Source organism: Ursus americanus, chromosome 26, assembly GCF_024610735.1.
Source record: "Ursus americanus isolate L20-20 chromosome 26, mUrsAme1.1.p, whole genome shotgun sequence".
Classification (NCBI taxonomy): Eukaryota; Metazoa; Chordata; class Mammalia; order Carnivora; family Ursidae; genus Ursus; species Ursus americanus.
Window position 1 is genome coordinate 31,975,398 of NC_142152.1, and position 14,397 is coordinate 31,989,794.

At 47.5% G+C, this 14,397-nt stretch overlaps 1 protein-coding gene across 13 annotated transcripts in view; it reads right to left on the reverse strand.

Moving 5' to 3' along the window:
* FOXN3 (forkhead box N3) overlaps positions 1–14,397 on the reverse strand; it is a 385,552-nt gene that overhangs the window by 166,831 nt on the left and 204,324 nt on the right. For all 13 annotated transcript variants that reach the window (XM_087856174.1, XM_087856175.1, XM_087856173.1 and 10 more), the window contains one exon: positions 4,201–4,337. In XM_087856174.1, the coding sequence (XP_087712300.1) occupies positions 4,201–4,337 (137 nt within the window). The remainder of the gene's footprint in view (positions 1–4,200; positions 4,338–14,397) is intronic.

Genomic DNA, 14,397 nt, shown 5'->3' on the forward strand with positions numbered 1-14,397 from the left:
GTTTTTCCCTCGTGTCGTTTGGGTTCCAGAAACTCGTCCAGGATATCGCATTACCCATTACGTCCCTGGTGTCTCCCTAGCCTGCTCCGGTCTTTAACAGTTTTCCAGACTTTCCTTGCCCCTAATGACCTTGACAGCTTTGAAGAGCGCTATTCAGGGATTTGGTAGAATGCCCACCCCACTCCCATCTTGGGGACAAAACTACTGTCTGACATTTTTCCTGTGATTCGGCAGGGGTTATGGATTTGGGGGTGGTGAGGGGGAGTCGGGGGGAGACCCCAGAGGTGAACTGTCAGGTCCATGACATCCTATCAAAGGTGCTTGCTGGCAACCTCTCATCATGGAAGTTAGCTCTGATCACCGGGCCAAGGTGGTGGGAGCCAGGTTCTCCCACCATACACTTCCTCTTCTGCTCCCTTCCATACTTACTCAGTGGCAGTCAGTCACCGAGTGCAGCCACTCGGGGTGGGGAGTCAAGCTCCGACCCCTGGAGGGGAGGGGTGTCTACCTAAATCGTTTGGGAATTCTTTTGTATGGGAGAGCTGTCTCTACGCCCATTTACTTACCCCATCATTTAATTTACATCGGTGCGGGCTCACAAATATTTATTTTATGTTTTGGGTTATAACCCATTCTGTTACTTATTTTGCTCCTCAAATTGTCCCAGTTTTGGCCACTGGGAACAGTTTCAGGTAGGCTCCTGCCTCTCTCTGTCATAACCCATTGTTTTGTTTTTTGAATACCTCCTTACTTCCTGTTTCTCTGTATTTTTACCACCCAAATGCCTCACTAAGAAAAGGGCTATTATGGGTGAAACTGCGTGTGTCCCCTCCACCTAAATTCCTGTGAGAGTCCTGACCACCAGCACCTCAGAATATGAGGTCATTAGGGGTCTGATTCCTTAGAAGGAGATCATACTGGAGGAGGGGGGCCCCTCCGCCACTGTGACTAGCATCCTTCCAGAAGGGGCAACCTGGATACAGACAGCACATGGGGAGAGCACCACGTGAAGACGAAAGCAGAGATCGAGGTGAGGCTTCTACAACCCAAGGAACGCCAGCAACCGCCAGATGCCAGGACCGGAGCAGACGCCCCCTCAGCCTCAGAAGGAATCAACCCTGCTGACGCCTTGATCTCTGACTTCTGGCCTCCAGAACCATGAGAAAATAAACTTCTGTTAAGCCACTCAGTTCTGGGGCGCCCGGGTGGCTCAGCTGGTTGAGCGTCTGCCTTCGGCTCGGGTCATGATCCCAGGGTCCTGGGGTCAAGCCCTGCGTCGGGTTCCCTACTCAGTGGGGAGCCTGCTTCTCCCTCTGCTTCTCCCCCTGCTCATGCTCTCTAATAAATAAAAATCTTTAAAAACAGTTTGTTAATCTATAAAGAAGTCACTGAGTGCTTACTCTGTTATGGCTAATGCACTGAGCTCTGCATTTCAATCAAAACAATTCACAGCTGGGGCGTCAGAAGCAGCAGGTGCAGAGGTGCAGCCTAACAAGCATCCGAAAGGGTACAGTGGGACGCAGAGGCCCGAGTCCACGAGCTACAACATTTAGCACTGCATCTGGCCACAAGCAACGTCTGGGGCAGTGTTCGCAGAGGCCTCGTTTGCCTGCAGTTCTCAGCCACCTACAGCTCGGGGCAGAGCGCTGCTGGCCAGGCACCCCTGCAAGCACTAGCAATAACCACCCATCTCGTCTAATCACCATCGTCAGCCTGCTAAGTACCCGCCCCGCCGACGCCAGGCACCTCCCAGGTGCCCCAACACGGCAATGCTGCGAGGGGCTGACAAGTGATTCCCCGCCTCACGGCTGACCTGCCAGATACCGTCAAGTCGGCATTTTTGGTCCCTGTTTAATGACTTGCTTTGTCCCACGACCATCTTCCCTAAGTCCCGTCAACAAGTGGCCCGGCGGCTTTGACTCGAACTGGATACCACTTCCCGGAGCAAGCTGTCCAAATACTGTATGGTCATCCAGCATCGAGGATCTTTAGTACAAACGCACACACCAGAGGATCCTGGAGCAAAATCTAAGCTCTGAGATGAAGGGACAGTGGTCCCTGAGGCAGAGAAAGTGACCTGTCCTCAGACTGAAGACATGGAAGGGGCAGGCTAGCTAGAATCTGATACGCCGTCTCACTCCACATCCAGTGACCTTTACGGAGGTGAAATCTGAGCGCCGGCATGGGTAGGTACAGAAACTTTTTTTTCCTTCAGTCACCTGGGAGAAGAGGAACTGAAGGGGACAGAGAAGATCTGAAGTAGTCGATCGGAAATTATTTTCATCACAAAAGCTCTGGTTTGTCTGCATTTTTATGCCTATATTAAAAAATCAAATGAAGTCATTAAGCTTAGGCCAGCTCAGAAAGCTTCTGAGTATGCAACCCCCGGAGCTCTGCCATAATCCTTCAAATTATTAAATAATTACTGCGTTTCCCTTGGGATCGCATTTGGCAACAAAACACTATCTAAATGAACCAATGATGTGACCCAGTGAATAACACTTACGTTCTTAACTTCCTAGGAACAAAAGGCTATGAAATACTTCCAAGATACAAACTGGGGGGAAGAGTGAGGGAGGGTTTTCTTCGGGGTCTGGGCGGGGAGAGATGGAAAATGACAAAGGAACCAGAGAATCTGGGGAAAATTCCAGTGAGTGTCATCGCCTCCCCCACCAACCTCAGAGATCAGCAATTCTCCCACCCCAGTTCCCTTCCACCTCAGGAGTAGCTACTACAGCCACAAGGAGAAAACCAAGCATATGGCTCTGTCCTTCTGGACATTTCTACAATGTTGGCTGGGTTGCTTTGGAAAATCCCAATTTATCTCCTACAGCTATATGACCTCAAGTTGTCATTTCCAATAAAGTATGCTTGCGCTGATTTTTATGAACACAGACAAAAGCTGCTACAACCTTTTTTTTCTCCCCCAAATCTTTCAAACCAAGTGTAGTTGCTATGTAGGGTTATTTGTTTCTAAGGCAACAGCGTATATCTAAGTACTAATGGCCTGTCCTTTTGCCAGGCAACAAACAGCCTTGTGATGCAACTGCACCTGTCTCGGCTACGCGTTGCTATGGAGATGCTCCAGTTGCTATGGCTACCATCACGCTAATCGCCTAGCAAAGGCAGACATACAGCAGTCTTCTCGGAGAGCCCAGCTGTTCCTCCGCGTCTCTTGCTGAAGACTGATTGTCTAGGGCCTGTGATGGAATGCTTCCCAACTAAGACGCACAAGAACGTCATTAACGCGGTTTCAGAGGATCACTCTGTGCCCCCCTCTGCAGAGCAAACACCAGACAAGGGAAAGAATCTGCAAAGAAGTGGACTATAGAACTACTGACGTCTACAAATCCACGCCATCCCTCACTGACATAAACTTGTAGCCCAAGGATAAGGTCTCTCAGCTGGGTGGTTACAACAGAAACACTTCTTTACATTAAAAAAAAAGTGTTTTCCAGGAGTGAGGAATGTATTTCCAACCCTCACGCTATGCAAGATAAAATCAATTTTAAAATTGGTATCTGTGTTATGTGGCTATTTTTTTGGAATCTAACATTAACACTTTTTTTTTTTTTAAGGGACAGGCGTCCTATTCTCCCCTCCAATTACATCTTCATAAAAATGGCACCCGTGACCTCACTGTCTCAACACAAATGGGCACGTGAGGGGGAATGAAAGTCTCCATTGTTCTCTGCTGTTCTCCTTGAAGAGGCAAACACCAAGTAACCACAACAAAATGATCACTCTGGAGCACCGTCTACATGGAGACCAGGAATGACAACAACCAAGTGAGTCCTTCGGCGAACACGTGTAGACGCTCTCAGTCAGGCCGGGAAGATGGAAGCGCTTACCTGACTCATTCCTGCACTTCTATCCCAACAAACCGTGACGCATGGAGATGTTAAAGCTGTCAACTTTTCTTGGTAAATGTTTCTACCCAAGAAGACAGTATTTCGCCCACTGTGAAGCCTTCTGAACACGTTCCTCCGGAGCAGCAAGAAGTGGAAAGGTTTGCAGGAAACACAACAGTGGGTATGCCTCCAATAATACTTCATTGCTTTCTCATTTACCTACAGTTATTTTTCATATCATACAGCCTATAAAATTAGTTTCAGTGCCTGTCTCTGCCAAAATAATGCAATTTCGGTAGACCAAAAAAAAAAAAAAAAAAAAAAAAAAGAAGAAGGTTGAATTGCTTACCTTTGATATGCCTGAGGAGAGGCAGGGGGTGTATTGAACACGTGAGAGTATGGGTGGTAAGGTGTCTTTCTCAAAGCCTGAATTAGATTTTGTCTATACTCTGGGTCTATGCACCACAATGACCCTTTCCCAATGCTCTGCAGAGAAAACGAAAACATAAAAATGATTAATAAAGAAACACTCAGTGTTCTGCAGGAAGTAGCTGAACAGCAATTACCACGGTTACGTATTTTCAAAAGCCTCTTACTTATTTGTCACTGTTCACCAGCCAGAAATATGTAATAGGGGACACTGACCGGACGGCACCATAAGACACACTTCAGTCTTACCTGGCTCAAGTGTGGCACTTAATGTGTGCTATTCCCCGGTGATGCTGGTACAAGATTGTAATTTTCGTATCCCGACGGCCCCCAAACTCAGACTGCTTTATTGTTTTTCAGTGTCAACTCTGAGGGCATATGTATCCCCCCTTCTAAAAAAAATGTGTTTTAAATTTGTCAGATTTCAAATGTGGAAAGGAAACGGGGGGGGTACCCCAGAACTCCCATCGCCGCTGTAAAAAATTCAAGAGTTGTGTCTTTTTAAACCATCTTATTTCGGTACCACTTCGCAAAAAACGGAAAAGTAATCTGGTTGTTTTTTCCTACTTACTCACAAAAGAACGACATTTAAGCTTCAAATGGAATTCTGTAATTACCTTCCCCAAGAAACAAAAGAACTTGGGCAACAGTGGGGGGGGGCGGGGTGGGGGCTAACCCAGAAGCCAGTATTTATTTTCTGGATGCCGAAGTTCACAGTATTTTGCCCCAGGCCTAAAGGACTAGGATCTTTAGAAGTCAAACTTAAAAATGCAAATTTTCTAAAACTGGTTCCATGGAAAGACTTGCTTCTGAGGCCCACTTTTGGTCTGTGGACCACATTTTAATTGGAAAAAAAAAAAAAAAGGTCAGTCCTTCCTGTGAGGCCCACTGAACTGGCAGCAGGCCGATGGGCAGTCGCTAGTCTGACCGCACGCTTTCAAGTGACCGAATGTACCCAAGCTGTTCGATAAGGTCGTCTGTAAATATTTACTGATTTGGAGAGAAAAGAAGTCAAATTACATAAACCCGCACCCACCCCATGCTTGCAGCCAAGGGACTGACTCTTTTCTTTTCAGAACTATTGTACGACAGAAACATTGAGAAAGCAAACAATAAAGCTGTTTAACTCTTACAGGGGGAAAAAAACCTCCAATCCCTTAGAAGGAAAACAAAAAAAAAAAGTTATTCCTAAAATCTTTAAAGAGGCTTTTAAAAATTTGTATTTCAGTCATGAGTTCACCCAGTAATTTACTTACAAACTGATTCACAGAACCCATTAAAATTCTTTACTATCACAACATCAGTGAGCGGAGGAACTGGAATTAACTCTTTTCGGTGCACTGAGAAATTGCTCAAAAAGCCAAGATCAGTGGCTGGGGCCTCTGAGGGACCTCAGCCTCTACCCCAGCCTCCGCCCCCAGGGCGCACAGGCCTGAGCCCAAACACAGTCCCAGTCAGGCCGACCTGCCTAAGCGGAACCCCGACGTTCCAGCTGAACCGTCTGGATGTGCAAAGACGTGAAAAATGTCAACTTTGACAAATTCCACGTCCTTATGTGGCCTTCCCCTTTCATGGATACATTTTCCAGCCCAGCATAGTTGAGGGGCACTGATGAGACTCTCTCAGCAAAGCAGGCGAGCCACTGAATGAGCTGCTGGGGACCCACCTGTTCTTTCCTTTGGGAAGATGCAAAGCGCACTTTCTAGAAGATGTTTGGGGGAGGATGGGGCAGACCAGCAACGACCAAACTCGGATCATGTGAAACAAACCACAGAAGCTGGCCTGACTCCACCAAAGGCTCCCCGTGGAGCCTTGAACACAAGGCCCCTAACCAGCTACCTGGAGGGGCAGGGCCTACAAGCAACCCAAACATTTCAGCAAGGAGATTATCTCAGTTCTGGGAACCTAAGGGCTTTGTTTTCCAGGTGGCTTTCAGGGTGGGGCTGTTTAATCTTACAGGGACTAAAAATATGACAAAGACATGAAGGACAATCGACCCTCTTAGGCAAGTAACAGTATGCCAAGCATGTGGTTTCTCCTAATCCTGGCCTAAGTATCTTTTTGATTACACTACATTACTATTTACCAACTAAGTGGAAAAACCCACAGTTGGGGGGGAGGGTCGCAAGGTAACTGATGCAGGTGCAAAAGGCCGGCGGGGGGTGGGGGGGAGTTCCAGTAAGAACCAGGAATTCTGGAGCCACAGAGACGTGTGTGCTCCTGTGTGCTCCTAGGCAAATCATGGTCCCCAGAAAAGTCTTGGCTTCCTCGCTGGCAAAATAAAGACCCCCTTAGGGATGGGTGTGGGGCCCAGCAATGGCATGATGTCACACACTTGTCACAGGTGCAGTGCCTACAGGCACTCAAGCAATGGTGGATGAGGTCATGAACATCTCTTTTCTGCCAGAAGAAAGGAAGCAAAGCTGGCTATCCAATGCCTTTCACTAAATCAAATCTGATTCCCAAAGCCATCACAAAAGCAGCACCAAGTTCCGAAAGTGGCAGTGGGAGAAGCATCTAGCAAACTCACAGGTACTGTTGGTCCTGGCTTAGCAAATCCACTGTGGACTTTTCTACTCTATGGCCACACCCACTTTATTTCCATGAGTGCCCCCACTGGCCTCTGCGCATGGCTCCCTCTATGTGCCCGCTACCGTAACTTCCCCCGTGCTCAGAAAGCCACTTCTGACTCGCAGCAGCCTCGCCGCTTGCCGCTCTCAGTTTCCTTTCGGTCAAGTCTTCACACGGTGACCATCAAGCCGAGGTTTAATTTCAAACTGGTCAGCACATATTTACAATAGCCATTCACTGCGGACATTTGCCCAGGGTCATAATGATGCCTACCTTGATCAGTTCTGCATTTCACCGGGAGAGAGATCTGGAACTGCTGATAGGTTTTTGCAGACCAGACACAAATTTCAAAATCTCACAGTTAGGGGCGCCTGGGTCGCTCAGTCAGTTAAGCATCTGCCTATGGCTCAGGTCATGATCCCAGGGGTCCTGGGATTGAGCCATGCATCAGGCTCCCTGCTCAGTGGGGAGTCTGCATCTCCCTCTATCCCTTACCCCGCCTGTGCGCTCTCTCTCTCTCTCTCTCGTGCTCTCTAATAAATCTCATACTTAGAATTTCCAAAGAGAGAAAAATAAACACAAAAAGCATCTTCAGGACACACCCACGGGGACACTGTCACCTGCCTACCCCGTCCAATGACCGTACAGAGCTTGAAAGGAACTGCATCTCACCTGCAAGTGTCCTCCGTGGTCTCACGGAACAGCTCACACGAGTAAAAAGGTCGACTTGAAAAAAATTTTAATGGAAATATGCATAGAGAGAATACTCAAGTTTCTTAGGACAGGAAAAATTACATTTAATGCCCCTGACCGGGGAAAGGCAGCTGTAATTTGATTATAGTTGTGTAATAAGTTTAGAGTCAGGGCTTTTATAGAAATTTCTGCATCTCATCTGAAGAATAGGGATTTTTTTTTTCTTTCTTTTCTTTTATCTTTTTTACTGTGACAAACCATGGGGGCCATGCATCATTAAATGTTAAGGAATTCAAAATAATAAGGAAAGAAAAACATTCATTCAGAGACACGTTTTTGTGTATAGATATTAAGGTGACATTTATACATATACACGTACATAAAGACGAAAATGTGGCTCTGAGTGAAGATCTTTCACACACACATATAGCTTGGAAAACACCAATGTGAAAAGGAGGGGGGAAAAATAAATTGAGTAAGAAGATATGGACGAGGCCAACTTTTCTGTTTTAATTAAAAAGCACCTGGGGAATAATAGACAGCTCCTTGTTAGCAATAAAAAACAGCAGTACACAAGAGGAAGCCTATACTGCAGAAAGAACTGATTAGTTAGAAAGGTTTAAAAAAGAAAACAGAGATAAAACAACACCTAAATTAAGTCTTAAATCTAATTCATAACGGTAACATTTTGTCTTGAGCCCATTCTAGCGGCTCGTGACTCCCTCCCATCCCCGGACGCAGCACCCCTGTCAGCCTGCCGTACGCAGGGGTCTTCACTGGGGGGCTCTGCGTTAGGTTGTGAATTCCCGAGGATGAGTACCCAACTTTAAAGATGATTTGCAAACTGTGGGCTACCACGTGAATGAGTCACGAAATCAATGTCCTGGGTCACAACCAGCTCGGTTTTAGGGAACAGAACGGAACCAAGCCGACCACACAACATCCGTAGCGGAGAGGCATTCTGGGAAATGTGCGTGTGTGCACACGTGTACGCAGGTGCACACCGGATCCCCAGGAAACGCACACTCTGTACGTGGATTCTGGCTCAAAGACCTGTGGTACATGCCGGTCTAGCACAATGGTTTCCATTTTCTTCTCCCCTTCTCATCACTTCTGAGGGACAAAGCCCACTTCCAGCAGTAACCGAAGACTGAGCATGACCCCCACGCAGGGGCGGAGCCGTGCTGGGGGAAGGGGGTGAGGAGGCGGGACCCAGGTCAAAACGGAGTGGGGAGCTGGATGTGTGTTCTTGGTGCATCATCTGAAATGATTCTTCTCGATGTTTCTGATCTGCCATTTCTGAGGGTGCTTCCAACACCACCTACCCTTGTTCATTCCCTCCTCCATATGGTCCCCGCGACATGCCAGGCACCATGGGGGCGACGCTAGTGAATATAAAACAATACAAAAAGGCACTGCTCTCTTGAAGCTCGGATTCTAGAGGGGGAAGAAGACAGCAAGTAAGAAAGCAAAGAAATAAATAAGCAAGATCATAAAGACTGGAATGACTGCCGTGAAGGGAACGATGAGTAACGAGTTAGAAGGCAGGGACTTGCCGCCGTAGGAATAAATGGGTTGGAAGCCACAAGAGGACCGGCAGAGGTCGGTCCGCACGAGCTGATGCCACAGTCCAGGCTTGAGATGACCAGGTGGCAGCAGGGAGGACGAGGAGGAAGGGCAGCTTCAGGAGGTATTCTGAACCAACTGGACCCCGCAATGGATTGGAAGTGACAGGTAAAGAAGAAAGATGAATGGTTTGGTTTGAACAACTAACTGGGTCAAAGATGGGGGGGAGGGGGTCCAGTGCTCATCTGAACATATAACCTTCGGGATGTCTATGAATTGAGAACTGCTGATCAAGGTACCTGAACGACCTTGCTGGACATACACCACCTCTTCCCTCCGCTGTGGGCTCGCTAACTCCAACCTTTGCAGCAGCAGCTCAGGAATACAGAAAGGTGGATCTGAGCTGGGCTGCCTGGAGGTTTAACAGCAACTGATTCTTCTACAGGCAGGGTTGGTAAACTCTTCTTAAAGCGTCAGAGTAAGTATTTTAGTCGTTGGAGGCCATCTGGTCTCTGCAGCCACAGAGGCATGAAGGACAGATACACTGTGCTTCCAGAACACTTGATTTACAAAAACAGCCCATCATTCGCTGCCCCCTGCCCCACAGCCCTATACTTCAACCCGGGGTTCGGACTCAAAACTCCTGTAGTTCTGGGAGCCTAAAAACAGGTACGGGGGGCTTCAGGGGCTAAGAGAGTTGGCCTGGTCCTGTGGGACTGGGGAGGGGGTGCCGATGATGACCTAAGTCAAGTGCTTCAAGGCAGAGAAGGGGGATGAGTGGGGGGCAGAAGAGGAGGAGGTACAGATGGGATAAGTAAGCCCGTCAGTATTAAGAATACGTACTCTTTGAGCTAAACCTCACTAGGTAGGTCTCTGGGTCTCAATTTTCTCCTCTATAAATTAGATGGTCAGACTAAATCATCCCACAGACTAAATCAAAGCATATGCTTTGCGAATGTGCTGCTATAGATTTGTTAGTGTACGTGGGCCTTCATTTCTCCGTCTCCTTCCTAGTGTCCCACCATCAAAAGGCACTTGTAGCTTTAATAGAAGCCCCCCCACCCCCACCCCGAGTTGCCATTCTAACCCAACATACAGAGAGTTTTCCCGGGATCTGTAGCTCCTGCTACAGCCTCCCACCGGCTGGTCCCAGTGCGCAAGAATGCTCCCCACCCCCAACCCAGGCCTGCTCAGGCTCCCCAGGGCCAAGCTGCCCTAAAGAAGAAAAGAGGGAGGGCAGCAGGGAGGGCTGGGGTTGGGGGAGGGGCCAGCAGGTGCCAATACTCCCACGTGGCAGGTTCCCTCCTTCCCCAGAAAACCCATCCTCGGCCCCTAGACCAGGCTGAATGGAGACTTCCACAGGTCACAAGCCCATTCCAACTTCCCTGGGCCTAACAAGAGAATGCCCCTTGGGTCTCGTTCTGGAGCAAGTCATTTAACACTTGTTGCCATGACACACCATGACATAGAGACAGGGTCCACTTTTTCAGGCACAGGACCTCCAGAGGAAGACAAACAATAAACAACTCTGAAAGACTGCGTGAGCTGACCAAAGGGCTGTGGGACAACAGAGGAGGGCAGAGATGAGCCAGCAGGGGAGAAAGGTGTCAACACTGTACGTGTACACAAGCACACACACACACACACGCACGTGCGCGGTCCTCAGCCACCCACACGGCCTGTGCAGGGCAGCCCCCAGGGCTGGAACGTGCAGCCTCTTGCGGACAGTTCTCACCACCCCCCTCTCCTTCCCACGAAGCCCCTTCCACAGTCTTGCTCCCTTGCGCTCGTGCTTCCCAGGCCTGTCAAGAGGGTGAAAGGCAAATACGACCATGTGCCCATGAGAGGGGCCAAAAGCAAGGCCAGGGCTTTCCTGAGGAACGTTCCAGAATGCATCCCACACACGGCTCCCAAGCAACAAAGGGATCAACCTACATGGTTCTGGTTTACACTGCTACCCTGCTGTGTTACTGGAAATGAACCACTTCTCCCAGACGGGAGCTTCTTCACCTCTGTATTTAGATGTAATACTATCTTTTCTGAGTCATGTCGGGCTTAAATGTGGTCACGCACAGAATGCACCTAACACTGTACCCAGCATGCAAAAGGCGGTTAATCAATTCAATTCTCCTCCCTGTCAAAGGAAGCTGGGTGACACTAGAAAGAAAAAAAAAAGGGAGAGAGAGAGAAGGAACAGAGAAAAGTTATGCGAACAAATGACCATGACCTCAGACCCCACCAAAACGCTTGGCAATAAGTGATTCCTAAAGGCCCTTTTTGTTCCAAAATTCTGTCATTTATAATCTAAAGACATCAAGGGGGATTTTTGAATTTTAAATATTAAGAAAATGATCTGAGGAACAAGCCAAGTGCATGAAAGAGAGAGAAGGAGAAAGAACAAAACTGATCACAAAGAATTTTTATCTAGATAGATCATTGTTCATTTCCCACAACAAAACAGACAATTACTCCAGAAGAAAGATTTAAAAAAACCTCAGACGCTTGGATTTCCCTAACAACTTTGCGGTCCTGTTTTAAATGCCCCCACTGTATTCTCCCCCCTCCTCTCTTTTTTCTCCCCAAAAGGAACAGGGATGGAAAAAGAGAAATTACACCCCTAGTCCAGACACAAGTTTCACTCAAGACCCCAGCCCGTGTGCCTCAGTCTCTCTCCATCCTGGGGAGGGGCCCTTGCAGGCGGGGAGGACCAGGCCAGCCCGCTAGCATTTACGAGCTGGAAACAGAGCCCCCGTTAATCACAGCCACCGAACAAGGTGTCCTCTGAACATCAGATACAGAAATCACCCCCAATTCTGCAACATCTTGCTATTATTTTATAGACATGTTCCAAAAGATGGAAATCATGATTAAGACAATCACTTGCACAACATTCAGAGACGAGAGCTGTGTGGTGGTTCTAGCACCCCACAGCTCTGTCAGGAGCACACCTCGGCTATCTCGTGACCCCCGCTTCCTTCATGAGCATGCATGGATGGTGGGGGGGAGGGAACGCAGCAGGGACAGGTGGGCAAGGACGGGTTGCAGGCCTAGGGTGAATGCTCCATCTGCAGTGGAGACACCGCGCAGGTTCTCTATGTCCCAGTCACTGCGGGAAGATCAATCCTGTCCTTGCATTCACATCGGAATAAAACCAAAATCAACCCAAGATAGGCCTTCGAACCAAATTAATCTCTAGGAAAAACCAGGTGTGGTGAAGGCGGTGGACACTGCGAAAGGAAACCCGATCATCAGAGTTTCCCAGGGCTCCGCTTTGCAGGAATCTGTCCTCAGTTCACTGGCGGCTTGGGCATTTGCTATTTGATGCAGTCAGTCTGCTCTCCTGCCCTCCACCACCCATCAGTACGGTTTCCCTGGGGCGGGGCTGAGGGCAAACCTGAAACGTGTCCACCCACGAAGGCTGGCAGAGCTAGCAAGTGTCTGGGTTGAAATGAGTTATTTCTCATACTCTCCAGACTGCCGTTTCCCAACTGCCAAAGGCAGGCAGAGAGCTAGCGTGCTAACATCAATCAATAATAAAATGATCACCGAACATCTGAAATATATTTATGGATAAATACTGTCAAACCCTACACTGCTGATTTCTAATAAAGAAAAGGGAACACGCACACCCACACAGACGCACACACACAACATTCCTTGTGCTCTAAACCAGAAGGCCAAACCATTGGCATCTGCAAAATCACCGCTTTCATCCAACCAAATCTTGGGATTCTTCCAAATTCGTTTCACCCATCTGTCCTTTGGGGACCATTAGCAAATAAGGGTTAACTATTCTCCCTGATCTGAACGCTCACAGTGTTACCTGGGCGGGCAGAGAAGGAGTATGGGCACAGAGAGGTTTAAAAAACTTCCAAGCACTTGCGAAACACACAGGAAGTGTAAGAAGTGGGTTGTCTGATACACTTTAACGACAGCCAGGCGACAGCACTTCAAAGAGGTGAATTCAAGTGAATTTCAGATACTGTGTGCCCCCCACCACACAATATATGGATAGATAAATAAATTCTTCGTGACCGGTTAACTGCTAACAACTTTATTATAGAACCAAAGATATGCAAATGTAGGTTTTATTTGTCATCTGATATGAAACAAGAACGTACAGCGATGTGATCAAGTTGTCCAAGATGTGGATATATTCCTTTCTATAATTTTTTAATAACAGCTGTTTGTATCATACCCGCAATCTTAAAATAAAAATCGCATAAGCAAATTACAAGAAGGACACATGGTAGAATAAAAGACATATGCTAGATTGCCTTTTCATGCCTTTTTTTTTTTTTTTAAAGGCAAACTCACTTAAAGCTAATAGATACAAAGGGAGGTAAATTTACCATTCATTGCATTGACAGAAACAGAAACTCAGTTATTTTAAAAGTTCAAGACCCAGAGGCGCCTGGGTGGCTTGTCAGTCAAGCATCTGTCCAACTCTTGATTTCGGCTCAGGTCATGATCTCAAGGCTGTGGGCTGGAGCCCCACACAGGGCTCCGAGCTCTGCGCTCAGAGCAGAGTCTGCCTGTCCCTCTCCCTCTGCTCCCCCCTTCCCAGCTCATGTGCTCTCTCTCTCTCTCTCAAATAAATAAATAAAATCTTTAAAAAAAAAAAAAAGGTTCAAGACACAGTAAACAACTTTTATAAACAGACAGCATGAAGTGGGGAGGGGAAAAGATGACAGCCAGCTCTAGTTCTGAGACTGTACTCTTTCCAGGACCTCTACTTTCTTTAAAGTGATTCAGATGCTACAAATGATAATTAACACAATAATGTTTTATGGAGGGTAATAAAGGCACATGTGGGTCTGACAAACAGAGACACCCTCGGCTGGATTACATCTGGGCCACCTAGTGCCACTTTATCTGCTCGTTGTCAGTAGTTACTCATCTATTTTTAAATGTTCCGATATGATCTTATCTAATTGGCACATATACTTTGATCACCTTATTTCCATAACTGAAAGTTGTTGAATATACCTGGCCAGGTAAAAGTTACAGTTATGGGGTGTGTGTGTACTGGGTTGGAACTTGACAGGGCTTTTTTTTTTTTTTTTTAATCATAAAACCCCTCTCTCTAAGGAGAACAGGCACACTGGGTTACTGGTTTGTTTGTATGTTTGCTTTGTAAGGGGTGGTCGTTGGCCACGAGCCCAACCCATCACCGGTCTCCCTCATGGTCCATACAAGCGGCCTTTGCTGGGGTTCCGAGGCTGGGAATCCAGCTTTTGGCCTCAGCATCTTGCTATAACCAATTCGGCCCACTTGGAGGAAGAAA